Source organism: Anopheles cruzii, chromosome 3, assembly GCF_943734635.1.
Source record: "Anopheles cruzii chromosome 3, idAnoCruzAS_RS32_06, whole genome shotgun sequence".
NCBI classification, from domain to species: domain Eukaryota; kingdom Metazoa; phylum Arthropoda; class Insecta; order Diptera; family Culicidae; genus Anopheles; species Anopheles cruzii.
The window spans coordinates 73,589,366-73,600,458 of NC_069145.1; the positions used below are offsets into that span (position 1 = coordinate 73,589,366).

An 11,093-nucleotide genomic window follows, 5' to 3' on the forward strand; every position below is an offset into this window, starting at 1 on the left:
CCAGGTTGCGGATTGAGATAAATCGGTATCTGCATATATGTTCATTTCGAAGCGAAAGGTTTTTGGCCACCCGCATCCCCCCCCCCCCCCCCCCACATTAAGCCATTTTGATTTTTGTCTTCTACGCGGGCCGGCCCGGTCGGAGAAAAGAAAGAAAGCGAAATTATGTTAAAAGAAGCGCAAGACGAAGAAAAACTAAACCACCGAAAGAAAACAATGGTTGGCCCACTGACGGCCGCCGTGGCGTGACGTGCCATCCGGAACCGGATGGAAGCAGCATAAGCGCCGGGCGGCACGCGCGCTTTCCTCAGCGCGGACGTGAGGTGGCTCCTCGCATCAGCATGACCTCAACCGTGAGGAGCATCGCCGGGCGAACGATAACAAACTGTTGCTGGTGCCATTGAAAAACACAAGCCAAACACAAGGCCCGATGAGGTTGGCCGCTTGTTATTACTTTTCACTTTTCACCGGCGGCCGTTTATGTAGACCACCACATTTGAATACAGTCGACGGGCTTTCCGACGGAAAAGGAAAACTTTCCAACAATGGGAAAACGGTCGAGCGGGCTACCGATCGAGTCGCACCGCAGTTAGCTCTTCGGCGAAGGCGGTGAGTTCTTGGAAGCAAAACACATCCTTTCTTTTGGGCTCGGTTACTCGGATTTTTACGTATCTCTTACGGGAAGATACGTGCTATAAGATTGTCGGACGGTCTACTTCAGCTCGTGACCACTTGAGAGGGATGTTTTGAATCCAGAACAGTACAAACACTAGTAATACTTGTCTAAAACCACACGGACACGGGAGTCAGGACCGGACACCCCCAGAGATCCACCACAGCTGGGTTTGATAAAATGCCACCGTTATCATCGAGCCCGATAGTCACCTGTGTGTAGTAGGTCTGCAGTCAGATAGCGCTACCGGTAGCCCGGGTTGTGTCGATGAAGATGATACGCCGGCGTCCCTCAGCGCAGATCGGTCGGCGGTCGGGCACAGGTTTCCTGCGGTCGTTATCTTCGATTCTCCGTTCGAAAGCGCTTTCCACAGCAAACAGTGTCAACCGAAAGTGTTACAGCACCGTCGTGTGCTCATTAGTGCCGCTATGCTGCTCCCCTGCCTCGCGCACTGGAGGACGGCCTCGTTTATTGTTGCTGTCGACGACACACACCCGCGGTCACTTGAGGGGCTTTCGATTATCTGTTTCTGGAGTGCGTGACCGGCGCGATTACTCTCTCGCGTTCTTTGCCTGGTGGTGCTTTTAGTGTCACGCGTTGTGTTCACACTCCGCGCACGGGTTTAAGGTGAAGGTTTCGCTTGGCGTCGCTGGGTCGTGTGTGGGGTTTCGTGCGCCGTGCGGAGTTGCGCAAGTGCGCGGTTCGATTGGCGTTGCGTGCGGGTTGCTGTCTCAAGACAAACTGACGGCGGCGGCGCAATTCGCGGTTCGCGGCCCGAACGCGGTCGAGCTTTCCAGAGTGCGCCAGAGTGAGAAGGAGAGGGTAGCTCGGGGAAGATCGAGGCAACGCGAAGCGATCGAGCAAACTTCGCGGCTCAAAGCTTCGGTGCTTCGGCGGGTGTTTGAAAAGCTCCGAAGTGCGCCAGCGTGTTGGTGTGTGCGCGAGATGACACGATTTGAAGGTGCTGCCGGAGCCGGAGACAGGTGGTCCGGACAGGGTGGTTTGATACGAAATGATCACATTGCAATGCACGTTGGTAGTGCACTCCGAGAAGCCGACGGTGACATTATTTTTGAAAGTCCCCCAAAAATTCATACTTTATAAGCCGCATTTTTATGACTTCACATTCCGAGTTAGGAAAGCCGTTTATTAAGCCATTTTTCATCCGCTTGTTGGTCGGCTTAGCCGGTCGCACTAAGCCGAGCTTGTGTCCTGGTTGTGGAGCCAAACACGCTGCGCCTTGGATTGGCGCAACACAACAAATTACTAATTTATTTTGGCAACAAACATTGCGTCGTTTGCTACTAATGGATCGTTCGCACCAATTCCAAACGAGCCTCTAATTTGATCGCACGAAGATGATTTGTACATTTCCGTAAATTTCAATAAAAACCCCACAGTCGTGGGAGTCCGCTGGGGCCTAATGGAGCGAGCTCGATCGATTTCTCTATCTCTTTAAAAAACCTCTCAAGCCGCTCCCAATAGTCGCTAGGTAGATCCATAAATCATCCACCTCGCCTTCTCGGCCCATCATCGCCTTGTGTCATCTTCTGTTTAAGTCATAATGTACACCAATCGGGCTGAAGATGTTGCACATCGCTCACCCACTTCCCGAACTGGCTCGGAAAGGAGCAAAACTTGGAAACAATACCTTGGTCCATCGTATCTGAACGCGAACTCAAGATTGAGTTATCGTTACCGGGTGTATCACCGCGGAGTGAATAAAATTAATTTCCCCGTGGACATTGCATCGCCAACGCCGCAACTCTTCGAAAGAAGTGGCGCAGTGCAACATGGACCTTAATCGGAACACTCCTAATCCCCTGGGGGGTCGCGAAAGCGCAATATTTTATTATCCTCCTGAAATAACGAGTTAAGGGTTTTCTGCAATATCCGGAAATCGAAGGGCAAAGAGAGCACACCCGGGTCCGTCGACGAGCGTATTATTGCGCATTAAGAGCAATCCATCCGTGTGGCGCGAGATCGCGAACATCAACGGGTCACGATCGCATAACGTTCCCTGCTTTCATTTATATTCGTGGCAGGGTTATACCGACCTCAACGCCGACCCCGCATCCGGTGAGAATGGGTTCTAACGACCGGTTCTTGTCGGGGTGCCATAAAAAAGCCACAAAAATCCAATCATCCTGACGACGGACAAGTTGAAAGAGAAGTGGCAAGATGGCCAAAATAAGTAAAAAAAAAATCTTTAAGACGCAAATATGCGCCTCATTTTGCGTTAAATGGTGGCAAACGAGCATGACGTTGGGGCCGATGGGCACGTCAAAACAGTAGTTTCCAACAGCATCTTACGTAATGATTGGGAACTCGATTGATTGATTTTACTCGGGATACTCGATTTTCTGGCAGTGAAAATCTTGAAGCATCATGAAGCACAAAAATCATCAGAATTCAACATCAACACACACTCTGTGCGCATTTTCTTGACCTTCTTCAACATTGACACATTCGTAAGCGAACCTAAAAATATTCCAATCATTGGCTCACCTTCGATTGGACGCTAAAACAAGGGTGACAGCGCTTATCTGCCGGTGTCGAAGTCGATTTATTGTAACGGCTATAAAATGCTTCTTTATCACAAGCAAATATGGTAGCCTACACAATCAACCGATAGAATAGACAACGCGATGTCTTATATCAATTGGTGGGCTGTATTGATTTATAACCGGCATAAATAAGCTCATACATAAATATGAGACCCTGTGATTGAATTCGATTGTCTCTCAAGAACAGGCGATGGGTTCCTGAAATATTCTAATCTTCAGCATCGAACATGCGTTCAGGAATGCTAAGCATACATTAAAAGTAATGAATAAAACTAATTTACACTTACGGCCGAATGGCTTATGGTCAAATGGCAGAAACTGCGCGAAAGGACATTTGTACCCATTGTGCAAATGTTGATCCTCATCAAACTAAAAATAATCATTTATCGAAACAAACCGCCTGATCGAGCGCCATCGTCGTTCGCATTCGCAGTACCTTCTTATCCTTCAAACACCATCCATCTAATCAATTGCAAATATAACGCCGTGCACAATGAAACGCACACAACGCAAACAGATCCATCATCCCCGTACCTCGCCGCAATCGATAGACCACTTGTCGTTTGCTCAGCAATACTACCTCTCCCGGTGCGAACCTCATTGCGGGGCGAAAGTGCTGTCGGTCAATGAATACACAAAAGCATACAATTTATGCGCACATTCCTCTTTGGCAACACGACACGATACGCTTCTCCTGTGCGCTCCAAACAATGTTCCGTAACCGGACCCCGGTTGGTGCTGCCCAGTGTAAGAGGTAAAATCAATCATTGTCCCGGTCCGGGCTCAACTCAATCATGCTACATCAACAACACGGAAGAAGCTGCATCGCCTGCTTCAGCTCGAAGTGGAGCTCACAACGGTTCGGGGATTATTTTTCCACCGCTGCTGCAGCTGCACTTCTCTTATAGATGCAACTATTTTGCAATCCCCGGTTTTATCTTGTTATCTTTTCTTCTGCCGGTGAAATGCACTTTCACAAACTGTCGTCCTTATTTTTGCCCTCAATGTTGCTGTTGATTCCTTCTGAGAGTGCCGGGTCCATTCCAAGCAGCTGGAGCCCTGCTGGCTGGCGCTGCTTTGTTGATTATTAAACATCCGGAACCGTTCCCATTTGCAGGACAACAGCCACGGCTATGGCGTCACAAGGAGTGCAGGCTAATGGAATCTTACAACGAGACCCTTAGGATATCGTTTGATTGCGCTGGTGACGGACGTTCCGTTCCGAATGGAGCCTTTGCGTTTTGGCCAACCAACGCCAGCGACGGAAATGTACTCATTGCACAGCTGGAGTGACGCTGTGAAGTCGTTAGCTTGGGATTTTCTCAACGGCTGATCGTAATTACAGCGCACTTGTCGCGGCAGTCCTGCAACTCCAGATGGTTCAGGCGGTCGAAACGAGCTCGAAGTGGAGCTCACAACGGTTCGGGGATTATTTTTCCACCGCTGCTGCAGCTGCACTTCTCTTATAGATGCAACTATTTTGCAATCCCCGGTTTTATCTTGTTATCTTTTCTTCTGCCGGTGAAATGCACTTTCACAAACTGTCGTCCTTATTTTTGCCCTCAATGTTGCTGTTGATTCCTTCTGAGAGTGCCGGGTCCATTCCAAGCAGCTGGAGCCCTGCTGGCTGGCGCTGCTTTGTTGATTATTAAACATCCGGAACCGTTCCCATTTGCAGGACAACAGCCACGGCTATGGCGTCACAAGGAGTGCAGGCTAATGGAATCTTACAACGAGACCCTTAGGATATCGTTTGATTGCGCTGGTGACGGACGTTCCGTTCCGAATGGAGCCTTTGCGTTTTGGCCAACCAACGCCAGCGACGGAAATGTACTCATTGCACAGCTGGAGTGACGCTGTGAAGTCGTTAGCTTGGGATTTTCTCAACGGCTGATCGTAATTACAGCGCACTTGTCGCGGCAGTCCTGCAACTCCAGATGGTTCAGGCGGTCGAAACGAATCGAAACGAAAGCACCAAGAAGTTCGTTTTGTGATATTATATTTCTTTCGTGTTTTGTCTCATAATTTATCCACAACAATAACAGGGCATTTATTAAGCGGACTATTCAACAGCCGATTGTTTCAATCGACTTTCGTTTTCTCCGTGACAAAAGCCCGAGTTGGTTAGCGGCAATTTATGCGGAAGGGTCATGGAATCGCTTCCGCCTTCCATCGAACTAAGCCCACTTCCCCGGTGATCGAAAGTCGATGGCGAGCTAATCATTGCCGCACACTTTTGACTAACTTTTGGCCAATGATCCAAGCAAAGCGCGGCACGGTAGTTCCATCTCCGGCCAAAGATTCGCGCGGCAGGAAATTGACCGGATGGGCCAACGCGGTAACCGCAGGTGAATGGTGGTGTGTAGCGCACGGAAATGGTAAGCCACAGTCGGGCGGCGGCTCCCGTCCCGAAAGGGAAACTTCGTCCGTCGGCCAATCGGACCTCGCGAATCGATTGACGCCGAAGGGTCTCTTTTGTGCAAAAAAAAAACCTAGGCCTCTCGGCGAAGAAAATGTGCAAACAAGCTGACCACGGGCCGCGGCTAAAGAGCCCCGGATGCGGCGAAAGATTCGAAGACAATCCGGAGACAGGCCGTGCCGTGGGCCAACTGGGCAACTTCAGTTGTGCGATTGACAGCGAGACCAGCGGGAGCCGCAGATATGAAGAAACATAATTTTCCATCCATGCTCGAAGCACTTCCGCCCTACGCAGAGCCAGCGCACGCAGCAGGGGCACTGGTAATCCGGTGGCCTAAAGGGCCTGACCGGCGAAGTCCCGGCAGAGCGTTTAGTTCCCATTACCGATCAGCATGGCAAGATTGTGGGAAGCAACCTCATCTCATGCGTCACAACGCTGAATGACACGTCGTTGTTGAAATTGATTAACGATAGTGAACGGTTTTTGCTGCCTTTTCTCACGACGGGAGCCCCGATGATGTGGGGAAACTCTCCAGCGACCACCAACAAACAACTTGATTATAAACATTTTGTTCGCCCAGTAGGAGAACGTTTCTGTTGACGGAGAGCTTCGATAGGTCGAAGGTAGAACCGGTCAAGAGAAAATCGCCAAATCACAACGGAGAACTGGTAGAGGCACTGGGGCCAAATCTCTCCCAAATGATTCGATCAGTGGTTTAGGGAAACTTTAGTACAGACACAGCTTTCGCTTTCGCTTTCGAGTTCAAGAACCGTTCCACGGGGAACCGAAGGGGTCTCTTGATATAAGGATGGGTGTGAGCGTTAAATTAATGTCACATCGATTAACTAGCGGGTGATGGCTGACGTAATGATAATTGATTTCGATTAATGCACCATAAATTGGCCATTCCGAATGCGCGCGCAACTGGATCGCAGACTTAAGAAGAAGCCGATCGTGACTACCAGATCAGCATGACGAATCAATGATCGTAACGTAACGTAACGTAACATCTAATAATTAGTACATCGATGGGATGGAAACATAGTAGGCACTGCGTTTGGTAGCATGCGAAGCAGCTTAAAATGTCCAACAACCTCGTGTTGAAAGATTTCAAGCAATTAATGTAAAATAAACTGACGACACAAAATAAACAGGAAGCGAATTTGTGTGGCCAAAGAACATTTTCTAAACTGCACAAACTTACATTTCGGGTCCGGCGGTGGTGGGCCGGCCTTCGGTGTTCCGTGTGCCAGACACAGCCGACCGATTCGCGTGCCGGAAGAAGGCACCGTGGCCGTTCCGGTGCCGGTGGCGGCGGATGCAGTCGTCAGTTGCGAACTGGTGCTGGCCAGCGACGTAGTGGAACCGCCAAAGTTGGCCGATGGAGGCTTAATACCGGATGGTTTTGCGATCGCGCGCACCTTCGGTGGCTGAATTCCGGAGGCTGTCGGTGGCCTTACGGACCCACCGTTAACACTGGACGACGTGCCTGTTGCCACTGCGGCCGGCTCGGACGGCTCGGCCATCTCGGACGATCCATTGCTCTGAGGTGCCACTTCCGTCGCACTAGAATCACTTTCTTCCATCGAAGACACAACGTAAAAGAATCACTGGGCAACAAACACGCAATACTTGAACGAACGAAAAATAAATCACTTTTACTCTTCGGTGGCGGCGGACACTAATTTTATGCGAGATTTTTGTACGCTCTTACTCTCGAACACGATGCGACGCGGTCGCGATTATGTGACGGAACGTAGGAAATTTTTTTCACGACTCACTTTTCACACGGACCGTTTTCACAGAACACGTCAAACGGAAGTCGCAACATGCGTCACTCTTGCCTTGCATTGCTTGGTATCGTGTTGCGTGAGAAGTGTCTCAGTAGACTAAAGACAACTAATCAAAATGGCCCTTAGTTAACCCTTGGAGAAAGTTAACTATTATGAAACAGATACAAAAAGGAACAGGACAGAGCAACGGAAAATCGGAGACGGCAAAACTAGTCAAAGCGCTTAAAAATAATCTCACTTACCTTATTTCGCAGCAGCCGATGTAAGAATAGAACTGAAAATGGAAATTGTTTTAAATCGCAACACAAAAAGGAAAAATCGAAGCAAGCTAGACTGGAAACTTGCTAGAGTGCTGTTCTCGAGTGTAAATTGGACACTTCAATTGGCAGTTAGTCAAGCGACACTACAAAACAGGCGGCAGACTAACTGGCAAAAAATTGTGCAAAGTGGCCGGAAAATGCGTTCCGTTCCGTTCCGTTGCACCGGAAACCGGCAGGAACTGCTGCGAGGCAATTCAAGCTACCCTTGAACCAAATTTTGGCCATCTCGAAAAGAAAAAGCATCAAAGCCAGAGACCCCCTTTGAGTTGAGTGGTGTCTGCCGTCGCGCCGTCGTATTTACCAACATCGGGCACTTATTTATAGACGCTGCGTCGCGCCATTCCTAGCGACGGAAGGTCGCGAAGATCGAAAGGGCACTGGGAAAGCACCGACAACCAAAGCAATGGGGCGGCCGCCCTCAACATTCCGATGCGATGCGCGGTCGGAACGGTCGGAAATCGCGGTCACCAAACTGACGGCTGATGCTGGACACTTTCTGCCCGCTTTCCAAACCGTTCCTCGCTCGGGCGATCTAATTCGCTCGCGGCGGAACCTAATCACCATCATCAAAACCACGGGCCGTGTGTGCCCCGTTAACCCGATCGCGGAGGCACACCAACACTCGCGCACACATACAACCGATCCGCCACTTGCGTAACGCGTAGGCCTGAGAATGCTGTTGCATTCGAGAACACCAAAAATAAAGCCGCCACCGATCACGACACTGAAGGGAGTCGCCGACCACGTAAACGTAAACAAAGGGTCCCTTCGCGCAGGGTGAACGATAAGAAAAAAAACTTCACTAACTTACGCACATACACACACGCACACGGAGAAACAAAATACGCCACGAGACGCACGCCTCGCTCGGGGACCGGGGAATTCCTGTGGGTGACGCCCGGGTTCTATTTAACTTCGTGACGCGAACGAAAACCGTGCACGCGGTTGCACGAAGCTTTCCCACGGGGAAAACGCACGCACGCACGCACGTAGCGAGCACGAAATAATACCGACAACTTGTGCAAACTGACACTCGGCCGATTTGACAGGGAACGTCAAAATCAGCTGTAGTCAAAACAATTTTGCGCGCCCTTTCGTTAGCGAGCAGTGCCCTCTGGCGAGAAACGCACCAAAGCGAGCAGCTACCAACACTTACCGCCAGAGGGCACCGCGACGCACCGGGTTTGTTTGAATTAAAAGTTGATTTCGTTGCGCTTATGGTTATGGTTTTATTCTTTCATCAACCACTCGAAAGCACTCGCTCTCAGGTAATCACTCTGCCTTCCTCCACAATCCAGTCGATAAAGTTGCTAACGTTGGCAAACACGCCCGGTGCCACCTTGGTGCCGCATGTATTTAAGCCGAACGATACCACACCCTGCAGTACGAAGTGCCGGGAGCCGGAAATGTACTGCAACGGGCCGCCGGAATCGCCGTGGCAGTGAGCCGCTTTGTTATTTCCACCTGCACACAGGTGCCCTTCGTCCAGCACAATCATACGATCCAATTCCTTGATGATCATGGCACAGTCCGGAGCGGGCACGGTCGGTAAGATAGCGTAGCGCAGCACAGCGGACCGTTCACCTTCTTCCGTTAGGCCCCAGCCGGTCACGAAAGAGTCCGATGGGCGGTATGCGCGCAGTTCGTTAGTCACCGGGAGACAGATTGGAATAACGCCTGGTGTGCGAGAGATGTCGATGTCAATGGAATCAGTGTGTGGAAATCGAAACGGCGGCGGTGACTAATGCCCACTTACTGTACCCGATGACGGCAGGATACTGTAGCCGGACGATCGCCAAGTCGTTTCGCTTCGATCGTGGACTATACTTGGGATGAATGCTTATCGTTTCCACGGGTATGCGCTGAGTCGGTGGTCCACAGCTGCTAAAGTAGTCATCTTCGGTCTTGTCCCCGTCGCCGTTCGGGTCCTTCTCGTCGCTGTAGTCATCATCTTTGAAGCTGATGCGTTCATCGTCACAGTACCGATCGAGATTCAGGTCATGCACCCCCACACGTATACCGACACTGAAGTGAAATCATAGTCTATTCATACTGGCTCAAAGTTATTTACCGCATATAGGCTCACATCTGGCGCGCCTTCACGCAGTGCGCCGCCGTCAGAACGTGGCGATCGTTAATAAGACTGCCGCCGCAGGGAAGCTCCTCGCTGACGGTTGACTCAAGCAGCACCATCCAAGGGAACGCATACGCTCCGGCCTGTTGTCCGAAGGCAATCAGCTGCACCCGCGATACGCCGCAGATAACTTCTCCCGTTTCGCAACAGATGTAATAAATCTGAAACAATGGACAGCTATTACACGGTCCTCCAGTCGGTTAAGTTCCCCACGCGGCTCAACCGATCGACCGTACCTTGGAACCATTGACGGACACTTGAGTATCACAAAGTCGATCGAGGGCTTCCTGGCGCACACTGGGTGGCCAGTTCTTCGGTGGCTCGTGAACGTAGTGAAGATACTGACCGCACAGTGAAATTTGCACACATCGTTGCGTCTCTTCGCATCTGCGAATGGCCGCTGCCGGAAGTTTCACATTAGGTTGACACATGGCGAGTACCTTACGCATCACGCTTACCTGTGTCAACGATCGACACCAAAGGGCTGAGCAACAGAGCCACAGTAAGTCCACCCACCAGCAGGACGCTGCGTAGCGCCGTAGCAAAGTTACTTTGCGCCATCAACCTCAACAAGCACCTGTAGGAAACGAGAAGATTGCGAGCAAACTGAGATGCCCAAACCGGGCGGACCTCCAGAAGTCAGAAGGCGCATTATGGTCAAACTTGCCTTTCGGGGATCTCCCGAATCGACTTTTCGCCAAACCAGTATCAGTACATCTCGCTTACACCGTAACAATCGTGCCCTGCCCAAGCAGCGCCTTGCTCCGTGCCACTTCCTGTACTCCAAGCACCGAGGAATGCGCCTTCGACCGCATGTTTCCGCGCCACGGAACTTTAGCTTCTCCACCGGTCCGTCGGCCGCGGACGAGCCACGATTGATTCGGTTCGGTCGACGCAGTATTCAAATGTGGGCTCCTTTCCCGTTCTGCATGACAAAGTTCTGCCTCAAATTATGTTTACTCAGCTTTGCTTGTTGCGGTCTTCGCAATAGGGTATGTGTTTATTTCTGTTTGTTTGTTTTTGTTTATTCCGCACAAGATTCCGTCGGCTATGTGGTGTTTCCGGAGACGCGTTACGGTGGATAAAAGCGAATACATGTTCGTTTTTTTTTGGTTACTGTTGACGCATTAATTAGATATTAATTTGAATTCGAGAATAGACTCGCAAATGGAATGCTCATGATGCCG

The 11,093-nt window shown here is 50.5% G+C and overlaps 2 protein-coding genes across 15 annotated transcripts in view; both read right to left on the reverse strand.

Annotated features, from left to right (window-relative positions):
* Nucleotides 1-7,278, reverse strand: part of LOC128272651 (restin homolog) — a 53,074-nt gene extending 45,796 nt beyond the window's left edge. For 8 of the 14 annotated variants that reach the window (XM_053010500.1, XM_053010499.1, XM_053010498.1 and 5 more), the window contains exon 1: nucleotides 6,864-7,278. In XM_053010500.1, coding sequence (XP_052866460.1) covers nucleotides 6,864-7,245 — 382 coding nt within the window. In that variant the 5' untranslated portion in view covers nucleotides 7,246-7,278. Of the gene's footprint in view, nucleotides 1-885; nucleotides 1,317-6,863 lie in introns of those variants that run through there. The other 6 variants (XM_053010507.1, XM_053010504.1, XM_053010501.1 and 3 more) reach the window with 1 other exon arrangement.
* A 1,758-nt stretch (nucleotides 7,279-9,036) lies between these two features.
* Nucleotides 9,037-10,467, reverse strand: LOC128270955 (phenoloxidase-activating factor 3-like). The gene is made up of 5 exons (XM_053008385.1): nucleotides 10,365-10,467; nucleotides 10,143-10,306; nucleotides 9,859-10,067; nucleotides 9,529-9,797; nucleotides 9,037-9,449 (listed from the first exon to the last, which is right to left on the reverse strand). Exons 1-5 carry the CDS (start codon nucleotides 10,465-10,467, stop codon nucleotides 9,037-9,039), a joined length of 1,158 nt encoding a protein of 385 aa, XP_052864345.1.
* Nucleotides 10,468-11,093: the final 626 nt, after the last annotated feature.

What these genes read in the sequence shown, in the direction of transcription:
- LOC128270955 (XM_053008385.1), bottom strand. Translation starts at nt 10,467, where the DNA reads ATGGCGCAAAGTAACTTTGCTACGGCGCTACGCAGCGTCCTGCTGGTG. An exon ending in GGTGTCGATCGTTGACACAG is followed by an intron (nt 10,307 to 10,364) that starts GTAAGCGTGATG and finishes AACTTCCGGCAG; the next exon opens with CGGCCATTCGCAGATGCGAA. An exon ending in TCCTGCCGTCATCGGGTACA is followed by an intron (nt 9,450 to 9,528) that starts GTAAGTGGGCAT and finishes CTCGCACACCAG; the next exon opens with GCGTTATTCCAATCTGTCTC.